At 39.3% G+C, this 13,478-nt stretch overlaps 1 protein-coding gene across 1 annotated transcript; it reads left to right on the top strand.

Moving 5' to 3' along the window:
• Positions 1–168: 168 nt before the first annotated feature.
• iqgap1 (IQ motif containing GTPase activating protein 1) lies at positions 169–13,151 on the top strand. The gene is made up of 16 exons (XM_007558864.2): positions 169–268; positions 377–741; positions 839–1,002; positions 1,855–2,079; positions 2,759–2,899; positions 3,005–3,089; positions 4,457–4,689; positions 4,774–4,906; positions 4,992–5,094; positions 5,898–6,033; positions 6,109–6,196; positions 8,271–8,480; positions 9,383–9,549; positions 10,378–10,500; positions 10,626–10,734; positions 11,913–13,151. Exons 2-16 carry the CDS (start codon positions 397–399, stop codon positions 12,024–12,026), a joined length of 2,376 nt encoding a protein of 791 aa, XP_007558926.2. The 5' UTR covers positions 169–268; positions 377–396; the 3' UTR covers positions 12,027–13,151.
• The last annotated feature ends 327 nt before the right edge of the window (positions 13,152–13,478 follow it).

Below are 13,478 nucleotides of genomic sequence, written 5' to 3'. Positions count from 1 at the left end.
ACTCTTTGAGCTGGTGGAATCCCTTAGGAATGACTTGGTAACCCTTCCCAGGTCAATTACTTTATCTGATTCTGAATATCTTTAGATTGTTCTTCGATGTTTTGAGATCTTTAATCTACTTCAACTCATCAGAAAGGTTACTTTCCTTTCTGAATCAATGTGGATTAAAATCTCACTGATTAATGTTTTGTGCTGCAGATTGATGATGTGGTGAAGATCCAGGCGTTCATCAGAGCCAACAAGGCGAGGGATGACTACAAGACTCTGAGTAAGTAGGAGATGAAAGGTGGGATAGCCTGGCCGAGTTGGTCACCCACTTTGTCACATGGCCTCTTCAGTTTAGTGGTCATGTGACATTTCTGCAAACTTTCCACAGTCAATGCTGAAAATCCCCCAATGGCGGTGGTGAGGAAGTTTGTCCACCTGCTGGATCACAGCGACCAGGACTTCCAGGAGGAGCTGGAGCTGATGCGGCTCCGTGAGGAGGTGGTCACAAACATCCGCTCCAACCAGCAGCTGGAGAACGACTTGAACCTGATGGACATCAAGATCGGCCTGCTGGTGAAGAACAAGATCACCCTTCAGGAGGTGGTGTCCCACAGCAAGAAGCTGACCAAGAAGAATAAGGGCCAGTTGTCCGACATGATGATGATGAACAAGCAGAGGGGGGGCCTGAAGGCTCTCAGCAAGGAGAAGAGAGTCAAGCTTGAGGCCTATCAGCATCTCTTTTACCTTTTACAGGTGACAGTCCTTCACAGTATTTGTCTGTTGCTGAATTCCTGTTTCAAACTCACCTGTCTGCCTGACAACACGTCTCTAACCGTCTGATTTGTTGTAGACCAACCCGACATATTTGGCCAAGTTGATCTTCCAGATGCCACAGAATAAATCTACAAAGTTCATGGACTCTGTCATCTTCACCCTGTATAACTACGCCTCAAACCAGAGGGAGGAGTACCTGCTCCTGAAGCTCTTCAAAACTGCTCTGCAGGAGGAGATTAAGTAAGAAACAAAGTCCTGATATCATAACTCATGCTATTAGCTTTACAAGAGAAGAATGCTGCTGTCTAACTGAGTCAGCTCAGGCTCTATGAGTCGGTCGTTGTGTTCTCTTTATGATGCCGTCTGCATTTGTAGTGAAAGATATGACGTCCAACTTGCTCTGCACTGTGTTAATATGATGGTCTCCATTCCAGTTAGCTTGGTAGAGCTTGAGACTATTACTGTTGGGTAAAGTCCCACGTTGGGCACCAATTTTGTTGGGAAAAAAAGTTTTGTCCAGTCTAACTTTCTAACCTGTGTCAATTTGTCGACTTGCTTTACTCTGGATTTTCACCAGAGTTTCTCAGAATCATCACATCTGGAGTTTCTTTCAACAGATTATGTGACTGTTTATAACAATGTCTCAATCTTTCTAAATTTTGCTAAGTTGTAAGTTTTTCCTGGCAGCAAGCTGTATGTCATTACGTTTGTGATGGTAAGACAGAAAAGGCCTTTTCTTGGCATCCCTCCAAAACAACCCGTTAGCATGTAGCTGCCACCTAAGGGTTGTCATGGAGACGCCCTCATAATGGATGGGGGCAAGGTATACTTGAGACTTTGTCCCTGTTTGTCACAGTTCCAGTTGTTTCTGAATCCTTGTAATTTTTTTCAAGTTTATGCCAGTAACAATGTTGATGTAACCATTTCCCAACTTAATACACAAATGCTGAGTTCTGTCGTCTTTGCCTTTTTAAAGAGTGCCTAAGAGACCTTTGTGTGTGTGTTTAGACAAATAGTTAAGCTAATGCAACACTGTGTATTCCAACATGCATCACTATCTACTAACTCACTATGTTGTTAAACTGTTTGCAGGTCAAAAGTGGACCAGATGAAGGAGATTGTAACCGGAAATCCAACAGTAATCAAGATGGTGGTGAGCTTCCACAGAGGCGCACGAGGACAGAACGCACTGAGGCAGATCCTGGCACCTGTGGTCAAAGAAATTATGGATGACAAAACGCTAAACATCAAGACGGACCCAGTGGACATCTACAAAGGCTGGGTGAACCAGATGGAGTCGCAGACTGGAGAAGCGAGGTGAGATGGAGGTCGGGTTGCATCATAAGATGGGACTCGTCTTGAGTCCTTGTTCATTCTAGAAATAGTTATTTTAACTTGTGTAGCTGCACTTCTTTATCAGATCAGTTCCTCTTAAACATCATGCAGTAAAACAAGATGAAAATACTAGCTTGTTATCTCATGGAGTGTGTTGTTTCCCCTCTATGCTGATGACACTCATTTCTGTTTTTATTATCTCTCTTCACTCTGATTAAACACAGCAGAACCACTGAGCACTGAATGTTTGATTCCTCTATTTTATCTATGCTGTCTGTTTGTTCTTTTGAGAAAATGAAGATGTTTCTATTTAATGGGCCATGGTTATTTCCTGGTATTTAGATATCTGACATTTCTGCACAGATTACTGATCAAATATTTTCCTTGGTGTGTTATTTGCATCAGTGGTTCAAAGAAACATTTTTATAGCTTTCTCAATTGAGAAGTCTTTATTGCCATGAAATATATGAAACATATCTAAACACTTCAAAATGAAGATTCAATAGTTATGGACAGCTTCTACCATTTTGTTTCTAAGAGTCGCTCTGGAAAATCTTTTTTAAGAATTATAAGTTCAGTTTGCTGCAGCTTTTTCCCAACTCCTCCTTTCCTGGTTGAACTTGTTGATTTTTTTTTCTTTGTTTTTTTGTCTTGTTAACAGTAAGCTGCCTTATGACGTCACTCCAGAACAAGCCATGACTCATGAGGAGGTTAGGACGAGACTGGAGGCCTCCATCAAGCACATGAAGAGCATCACTGATAAATTCCTGTCAGCGATAATTGTCTCTGTGGATAAAATTCCGTATGTTCCTCATTTATCATAATAAAGATGTGTTGAACATTTTTTTCCCCCAACATAGCCAGATTTTCCAATTTTACATCACTTTATGTTACTTTTGTGTCTCAGATATGGAATGCGGTTCATCTCCAAGGTGCTAAAAGACACTCTACAAGAGAAGTTCCCAGATTCTACGGAGGATGAGCTGCTCAAGGTTTGCATCACAAAACAAAAACTTATTTATGCTGCATGACAAATTATTTCAGATTTACCTACCTAATGAGTTTTAAAATCAAAATAGTTAACTTTAGAAAACAGCAATGTCAGAATTAATTACGGTTAGCTGATGTTGTCAGATGAATTTCAGCAACAGTGACAATAATTAACAGAGTATGTTAGCATAATAGGCTAATAACAACACACATGGATTTTAGCATGTTAATGTTGGTCATAATGACCAATTTAAAATGTTGACTGGCTACCAATTGCAATAATCAACTGTAGACTAAAGCAAAGTAATATTAGCATTAATCAAAATAACTAAATTTGGATGTTAACCGTGCTAAAGTTGACATTAATCTAAATCAACTGTGGATATTAGCACTAATAATCACTTAGAGCTAATGGCCTTCTAATGTCAACCAGAATAAAAAATGATGGATCCTAGCATTCTGATGTTCGCAATAAACAACCAACTATGGACGTTATTATGCTAATGTTTAAACATAGCTAACCATGGAAGTTAGCATGCTAAAGTTGATCATGATTAACTTTGGATAGCGTGCTATTGTTAGCATAAAAAATAATTATATGTTTAATAGGAGCTGTTAATCATAATAACCCTGTGAAAGCTGGTATGCTAATGTCAGTACTGACGATGTTTAAGCTGTTAGCTTACATTAGCATGCTAATGAAGGCATTTATCACAATTTACCATGAATGATGTTAGAATCCTCTTGTCAGTTGTTGGCATTCTAATGTTTGCATTAATCATAACAAACTATGGATGATCTTATGGTAATTGATCACTTATTAACTATTTATGCTAATGTTTGCATCAATCATAATGATGAACCGTGGCTCATCATATGGTAACAATAATTAAGGATGTTATCACAGTAATCAACAGTGAATATTAGTTTTTAAATGATTTTTACGTAAAGTGTGTTTAATTGACCCATTATCTCAACCCATTTACTCATTTAACAGTTTTCATGCCCATTTTCTTCCAGTTCTGCCTTTCTTTGTTACACATCTCTTTCCTTTATCTTCTTCTGGTGTTGCCCTCTTCCTTCCACGTTTCCAACCAGCTCCAGTTTCTCTCTGTCGATTTTCAGCTGCTCCCTTATCTCTGCTGACACTAAGGTGAGCCAAGCCACCTCTTTAGGCTTTCTTTCATGCTGCTCTCTTTATCATTTAGACATTTCTGCATCTCTCTGAAGCATTTACTGAGCTGTTAAATCCCCACTTCCTTCATATTTATGCTAAAGGTCTTGTAAAATGGGAAAAAAGATTATTTGTACTAATACCGCTTGTTCTGAGTATCATCGTTGAAGTGATGGAGCCATTTGAACTTTGCAGATCGTGGGGAACCTTTTGTATTACCGCTACATGAACCCTGCTATTGTAGCACCTGATGCCTTCGACATTATTGAGGTGTCTGCTGGTGGTCAGCTTACCACTGAGCAAAGAAGGAACCTGGGTTCTGTGGCCAAGATGCTTCAGCACGCTGCGTCCAACAAGATGTTCCTGGGAGACAACGCTCACCTCAACCCCATCAACGAATATCTCAGCTCCTCCCACCAGAAGTTCAGGTCTGAAATCTTAATACTTCTGAATATTACTGCCAAAATTTTTCCTTTTGTTTTCAAACTCATTATTTTCTCCTTCTTTCACAGGCGTTTCTTTTTGTCTGCATGTGACGTTCCCTCACTTGAAGATAAATTCAATGTGGACCAGTACTCAGACTTGGTCACGGTCACCAAACCTGTCATCTACATCTCCATTGGAGAGATCATAAACACTCACACTGTGAGTTTATATCACCCCGTTCTAAAATTGATTGATTATTCCATGATTATTTGATTAAAACAAGCAATCTTTTGTGTTCTGTTAGCTGCTGCTGGATCACCAGGACGCCATTGCACCTGAACACAATGACCCCATCCATGAGCTCCTCACGGACCTGGGGGACGTTCCCACTGTGGAGTCTCTTATTGGTGAGTGGATTAAAATGACCAGATTATTTTAAAATGTCTCTAATCTCTTCTGGCCCTAAACTGACTCGTCAAACCAGATTTTTAAAGCAGCCGTATTATGCAAAAATTCACATTTGCATGTTTTTGCACTTCCGTTTGGGTTTCTACTGCTTCTAAAAACAAACAAACCAAAAAACAAAAACAAATAAAGCACTCAGCCAGTTTTTGGCAATAAGTTAATGTTTTTTTGTGTCTGGAAAATTAGTGAAGCCCATTTCATTACCTAACAACCCAAGCTGAGTGGCAGCCCATTATGCACTGTACAATGGCTGCTGGAAAAGACGAGTGTATTGTTGCTAATTTACTATCCAGAAACCGCTTGCTGCATTCTTGCTGGTTGTGCAGGAGGCTCCGCTTCTGCTTTTTAAAGATGTATGGTTGTGTAATTGTTGTGCATCTGTTTGCAGCCATTTTAAAGTGCGAGTGTAAACATTTAGTTGGGGGGCGTGGCCAGCAGCAGCTTATTTGGATTTAAAGTGACAAGACGCCCTAAAACAGGTTATTCTGAAAGGAGCTCGATGTAGGCAGACCTGAGCAGACTAAACCCTCATTATCTAAGACAGATGTTGTGAAAAAACAATGTAATGAACATGTTTTGTATAGCCTGTAGACATATGCTAACTAGTTCAAAGAAGCATACTGTGTTCACGTAATGTTGAATTTTTTTTATTTTAATCAAACGAGCACCACTTTACTTTTATGATTTGGCTACATTAGTGATGAGAGCAGTTTCTGACCGTTTCTGCCCTCCATCCGTCTGTCAGGTGAAAATCCCCTTCCTCCAGACGATCCCAACAAAGAGCTGATGGGAAAGACGGAGGTCTCACTCACGCTCACCAACAAGTTTGACGTTCCTGGTGAGGCCAATACAGAGATGGACGCCAAGACTCTCCTGCTCAAGTGAGTTTGGCCCCTACAGGAAGATCTTCTGAAGCGTAATCAGAAACATTTTCATCTTCGTTTTGTCGTTTCCAGCACCAAGAGGCTGATTGTGGATGTCATCCGGTTCCAGCCTGGAGAGACTCTGACTGAGATCCTGGATTCAACAGCGTCTCCAGAGCAGGTTGGATGTGCTGAAAATGAATGACTTCAGTCATTGCTTCAAACAGACACCAGGGGGCGCCCAGCATTTAGCCATGTTTTTCTTTGATTAGAGTGGAAAACTACAGCATTACCTTGAGGCACAAAATGGGAACTTAACATGCTTGAAGACAAATGCTGACTTCACTTTGTGACGGATCAAGTGCAAACAGAGTTGCACTTCCCACCTATTTGGCAACATCCTCTTTTTGAAAAATTGAAAATTTCAGACCCAGAGAAATTCCTTCATTAGTCATTAGTTGTCCTGATTGCTCTGCTGTTTATCTGTTTAAATTACCATAAAATCAGTTTTATCCACACTGTGTTGAGCAGAAGTGTTGAACGATTCCTGGTGTTTTGATAACTTCTGTTTTTTAACCACACAGTCCTAGTCATTTTTTTCAGACTGACGCATCTTCTTTCCTCATTTTGCTTTTCAGCACACAGGATGTTATCACAATTTGGGGAAACAAACCGTGAAATCAGCCAAAGTCCAAGAAAAGAGACCCTCAGAAATCCAATTATTCTTAAAGCACCTGTACTAATATCTGGTTAGATAAATGCATAAATATCCAGCCATTTACTTTAGCTAATGAGCCAATATGAGCACATTTTTCTTTTAGCACAATCGTGTTTTTGCTAACTTTGATAACGTTTAGTGCACTTAACTTTAATAACTGAATTCTTTCAGATAAACTTGAAAACGCTAATTTACTTGGTTGTTTAAAGTTTCAGTTGAATAAAGTCTGAAATCGGTGTTAAAGTTTTAGTTGTCAACCATTAAGAATTCAATTAGACTTTTATATTAATGCTCTTATTTTGAAGGGGGTGAAGACTGTTTACGCAGATTTTCCGTTTCCTCAAGTTTTCTCTTTTTTCTTCAATAACTTTATTTCAAACAAACGTACAGAAACAAGCTTCCACTAAGTACCATGTTGGTTTAGTGCTTTACGATTAGTGCTTTAGGGTTAGCACAACTAGCTTTCCAGCTAGCAGTGCCCACCACTGGAGATGATGTTAATGTCTTTCCAGAAGCATCATGTTGGCCTGATTTCTCTGTTCCAAAACAGATAAATCCAAAACGTTTAGATGATTACAGTTGGATCTCTGTCCAGATTTTTAACATCTGACTCAAACTGACCTCAGATAAAAGGAAAATTTTTAGGATGTTCATGAAGGACCTAGGAACCACCAAGACTTGGGTCTACAATGGACGAGAAGATGCTGGAACAATCAGAGGTTAGAGATTTGGTAGCCATGTAAGACATAGATTGATGAGTACATTTGGAGGAGTCCAATTTAAAACTACAAACAAAGTAGCAACTACGGCTGGACAATATGGCTGAAAAACGTATCACGATATAAGCGTTTTATGTCAGTCGATATCGATAATTATTGATTAATTTTGTGTTTTAAATATCTGAAAAACAGCCAAACGGGTGGCGTGAACCTTCCTATTTTATCCACAGTTTTCATTACACTGCGCTGTTTTTTATTTTTAAGAAGTTTGGGGCAAAGTAGCAAAACCTGAAACTGCTGCTGCATAAGTTATTTAACAGGTTGTTGCTAGGTGACCAGAAATTACTCAACAGGTTGTTGCTAGGATACCAGAAGTTACTCAACAGGTTATTGCTAGGATACCAGAAGTTACTCAACAGGTTGTTGCTAGGATACCAGAAGTTACTCAACAGGTTGTTGCTAGGATACCAGAAATTACCCAACAGGTTGTTGCTAGGTGACCAAAGAGCGACTGAGTTAGTTGGTTCCTCCCACCTAGCTTACCTGACTGTGAGAGGTTGAGCATCTACAGCCTTTCCTCTGCCTACATCCCCCAGAATGCTGTGCGGTTCTGTCCCAACAGGAAAACAATCCAAAACAAACATCTAACCTGGTTCTGAAATGGATAAATCAGCTTCTGGGAAGGCCTTCCTGTAGTACCTCGTCATCTTTCCCCTCATTAATGAACAAATCCCAGAGATTTCTAACAATTATTGCACGTTGTGTTTTCAGGCCTTAAAAGCCCAAAAGTTGCAACCAGGTTGTTTTTGTGCTTTCAGGAAGCGGAGTACCAGCGCGCTATGCAGAGGAGAGCCATCAGGGATGCAAAGACCCCAGAGAAGATGAAGCAGGTGAAGCCGGTGGTGGACGACAGCCTGACCCTGCAGGGCAAAAAGGACAAGATCAAGAGCAACCTGCAGCGGCTGGCCGAGCTCGGGAAGGTCCACCCGGAGAACCGCTACCAGGACCTCATCAATGACATCGCCAAGGTTGGACAAATAAACACTTTATCTGTGGGGTTTAAAAAACAGCCTGACAAGATAATGGAAACTGAAATTAAACATTTTTGTTTTCTGAAATAAACAAAAATGGTAATGAAATGGTGGAGAAACTATATTGTGCTTTTATAAGACAAAAATCTACTGAAATTATAGCTACAATATCATTTGTTTTAGTGTTTTAATCTATTTATTGATCTTTTGAACTGATGTTTGATTGATTTAAATTTTTCCCCACACAAGCAGCTTAAGTTTCGTCTCCAAAATGGCGGCAGCAAACGTTGGGAGAAAACACCAGTCAGTTGGTTCTTCAGAATAAATACATTTGGTTGAGTATTCATTACCCAATCAATGTAAACATAATCACTGTACAATACTTAAAACTTTTTGAACTCTGCATCTTAATATTAAACAAAATCTGAAAAAACAAACAAAAAAACTACTACTATAATTAGTAAAGAAAAACAACATTTAACTAATAATAACTAATAAAAACTAGCAAAAAGGCCTGTCAATATTAATACATCAAATATTAATACATCAATCAACAAACTCTAATAAACATTTAACACACTCAAATATCCAAAATAAAAAAACAGAAACAACAAATATAATGAATAATGAAGTCTCTGTAAACAAAATTTTCATCAGAGAAAGATGAGTTGAGACCAATGCACCAGAGTGAAGATTTTTAACTTCCAGCGTTTGGTAGAAAGAGAGAAAACACTCTAAAAACAAATTAAAACTAACTGGATTACAGAAACAAAAAGTCACAATGAAATAAAACTAAACTACAATGAAATACCTAAATACCAGGGTCACATTGTTACCCTGGTTTAAATGTGTGTGTTAATGTGATGTGATGTGTGTGTGTGTGTGTGTGTGTGCTGCAGGACATCAGGAACCAGAGACGGTATCGGCAGCGCAGGAAAGCCGAGCTGGTGAAGCTTCAGCAGACCAACTCGGGCCTGAATTCAAAAACCACCTTCTACAACATGCAGATCGATTCCTACAACCAGTACATCAAGACGTGCATGGACAACCTGGCCAGCAAGGGCAAGTAAGTAGACGTCACACCGGGGTCCTTCAGCTGATCCTCCTTAAAGCCAAACCTCCGGCCATGAGGGCCAAAAGCACTGAGGAGGCCAAAAAAGACTTTAAAACAACCCCTCTGCTCCTTTTTAAAGTTTATCTGCTCAGTAATAAACTACAGTAAAACCTGAAATAATTGTAGATACAAAACAGAAAAAGATTTGTCAAAACTGCGTAATAATCCAGACAGGCCCACAGTTTGTTAATATTTGTGGTTTTACTCCAAAGCTACGACAAAAGTAGAAACATTAATAAATGGGAATCTAGTTTTTGGTACCTCAGATGTTTTTTAAGATGTTATGTAAAATCTTGCTCTACAATCTGAAAACTTTGAGGTTGGGAACCGCACAGAATCTTTCTGAGGGCCGAAAATGGCCCCCGGGCCACGCTTTGGACACCCCAGTTTTACGCCTTTATTTGAAGTTATGTGGAGTACTTACTCATGTCTGTATTTTATTTTGATATTAAAAATATTTGCTAGTTCTTTTTAATGTTTCTCCAGCGTTTGGAGCCATTATGGAAGGTCAAAAGAGACACTTATTTGCAGAATAATAGGGTTTAAAGCCTTAAACTCCTAATTAAGTTCTGCATGTTTTTTCCCCTCCTAGTGGCCATCAGGTGTAATGCTGTTTTTTTGATGAACTCTAAAACGTTTTTTCATTTGAGACTTTTACAACAAAGCCAGTAACAGAATAAGGATGTGTGTCAAACACAAAATCTACAGGAAACTCACCAAGTGCCTAAAAAACCTCTTATAAACTTTGTTCTGAAAGCGTTCTTCATGTTTTCCTCTCAGGTTGTCAAGGAAACCAGGCGACAACAAGGCCAAGAAGAGTAAGCAGGTTGCCCAGAAATACACAGCAGCTCGGCTGAAGGAGAAGGGAGTTCTGATCTCAATAGATGATCTGCAGCCCAACCAGTGAGTGAAGAACTGCAGCTCAGTGAATCGGCCTTTTGTGCAACTGACGCCGTTTTAAACGGCTGAGGACTTCGCTGCGTTTTCTATCAGATTCTTCATGAGTGAATCTGTTTTTCCCATTGCAGATATAAGAATGCGATCTTTGAGATCTCTCCCTCCGAGACGGTTGGCGTGTTCGACGTGAAGGCCAAGTTCATGGGCGTGCATTTGGAGACGGTGTCATTAGAATATCAGGTACTGCTCCGCATTTCAGCAAACTTGGCAGGAGGCTTGGCAGCGACACCGCCGTGTTTTACAAACTCTCCTGATCCGGTTTTGGTGGTGAATGTTTCTATTGTTGAACAGAACAATCTGAAGCAGATTCCTAAAGCAGAAGCCTAAAAACTAATTTTGCTCATGGTAATATGACCCAAAACGACCATCCAGCTTCATGTCGGGGCCTAGAGATAAATCAGTTTTATGGATTAATCAGATTTTCGCTTTTGGAGGATTACATTTATCAAAAATCTGGATTTTTTTTTCCTCCAATGCACTTTTTGGATTTTCATAGTCCAGCATGTCAGCCTTCTTGTTTTACAGCTTCTATTTATTTATGAACCTTTAAATTCAGGTTAACGATGGAATATTTGGGCCAAACTACAGTTTTATTTAACCATTTTAACTAGTAGAATAAATTCATATTATTGCAAGAATAAAGTTGTAATGTTAGGATAATAAAATAATTTTATTAAAAAATCCAACATGAAAAATAACAATGGAGGAATGTTGAGCATCTTGTAGTTTAGGTTTTACGAATATTTCATCTTTTAACACATCATTAAGTTATTTTTAGCAGTAGCTTGACTCAGTCATGTAAACAACTGAGTCTGTTTAGAAGACACAGACACAGACTGAGCTGCTCACATCAGGCCCAGATAACTTTACAGAAGATTTTTTTAATGAAAACTTTTTTCTTATAATTTTTGTAAATTTCTTTCTGGTAAAGTTGCATCGTTTTCTGCTAATATTGTGACTATATTCTAGTATTTAAACAAAAATTTCCATGTCTCAGTTGAGCAACTCAAAGAAGGGATGTAAATAAAAGCCACTTTCTGAAAATACTTTCTGTAATTTGTAATTTCTTTCTTGGAAAAGAAAGTGAGAAAAAAACTATTAAAATTGGATATGGATTATTTTATGTCAAATCTCTGTGCAGATGTAAAGTCAGTGTCTTTTTGTGTTAGCAGTTGTGTGTTAGCAGCATGCGGACAAACTGTGAACCGAGCAATAAAGACGAGAATCATTCAGAATCTGGTCCAGATGTCAGAATATTGCATAGAGACGGAAATTGTTGCATAAATTTGATGTGTGCTGATGAAACCCTGTGAAAGTTTTCCATTTTCTGAATGTTTTTGTCTCTGTTTGTCTCCCAGGATCTCCTCCAGCTGCAGTATGAAGGCGTGGCGGTGATGAAGCTCTTCGACAAGGCCACCGTCAACGTCAACCTGCTCATCTTCCTGCTCAACAAGAAATTCTACGGGAAATAGAAAGAAAAGAAAAGGAGCAAAGAGCTACAGACACTGAAATGAAACAGAACCTGGGGGCTGCCTTAACGCCTGCTCTCACTGCACCTCTCATTTCTGCCTATGCAAATTTCTGTGCATTATTTTTATTTTGTTTTTTTATAAATATATCAGGTGCGTCTCCATGCGCTCTTTTGTCCAAGTTTCCCATGCATCTCATTGCATAGCTGCAGCAAAGTCAGATTTGTATTTCTTGCTTGAATTATTCTGAATATCTTGTACACGGGCTTTGATTTGTTATTGAGATTATTTTATGTAAAGATGTTTTTTCCCAGCTGTCAGTTTACCTACTCAGTCCAGATCCATTGAGCATCAGTAGAAAAATACATGGCAGCATTTTGAAGCCCAGGCTTTTATCTGCACCGAGCTCTTCCTGCTGCTCCTAACACAAATATGTTTTGAAGGGAAATGATAGATTAGCTCCAGTTTTGGATATGACATTCACCCCAAACTGTACAAAAGTGGTGAATATTTGATGAGGAAAATCTAAATATTTCTCTATTTTAGACGTATGGACAATAAATATTGGCACTAATCTGACCTCTTAGTGTTTTCCATGTTTCTTGAAGCAGGCGGAGTCCAAACCTTTGCTCAGATGGACTCGTCAATCAGCTTTTTGAAACATTATTTTATATATTTGAATATATATCCACTTTAGTCCATTTATCTTCTGATTAAAGCAGGTCTGTGATTGCTGCAGTGAAGACATGTCTGCTGATTTGCAAAGACTCTGTTGTATTTTAAATGAAAAATGCATCAAAGTTGTCTTTATTTATATTTTATATGTTGTTGGTTTCCATTAAACGATAGCTTATGTTTGCTAAGCCTGAGACGGATCTCTTGCATGAGCTCAAGGATGTTCAGTATTACATTGATAAAATGTGGGGAGGAGGAGTCCAGCAGATGGCGCTGCACACCATCCAGTTTTCCCAGCGATCATTTGATTTCGCCTGAAGCTCGGACTCTGTGTGGACTCGGTTATCTGGATGTTAAATTTTCAGTCTGTGTAAAGTTGTCGGTCGGTGGCGCTGTCTGCAGCCCAGACTGTGATGTACTCTACCTGTTTTAGAATAAAGCTCTTTAAATGCATTGTGGTTGTTCCTGAGGTAGGTTGCTAGATCTGTGATTATTGGATCATATTAATTAATGAGCTGCAGCTGGTACCATTGTTGCCTTGCAGGAAGGAGCTCCTGGGTTCAAACCGCAGCGGGGGTCTTTCTGCATATTCTCCCTGTGCATGCATGGGTTTTCTCCGGGTACTGTGACTTTCTCCCACATTGCAAACAGATTAGTTGGTCTCCTGGGTCCCTGGTCATTTCGCCTAGTCCGTTTTCTGCTCAGATTCATAATTTTAGGATAATTCATTTATCTTCTCACCCCATATAAACGGTCGCTGCAGTACTGCAGCAACCCCAA

The sequence above is a fragment of the Poecilia formosa genome, unplaced genomic scaffold (genome assembly GCF_000485575.1).
Source record: "Poecilia formosa unplaced genomic scaffold, Poecilia_formosa-5.1.2 Scaffold99, whole genome shotgun sequence".
Lineage (NCBI taxonomy): Eukaryota > Metazoa > Chordata > Actinopteri > Cyprinodontiformes > Poeciliidae > Poecilia > Poecilia formosa.
Note: the sequence above shows the minus strand (reverse complement) of the source record. Positions and strands in the feature narration are given on the sequence as shown.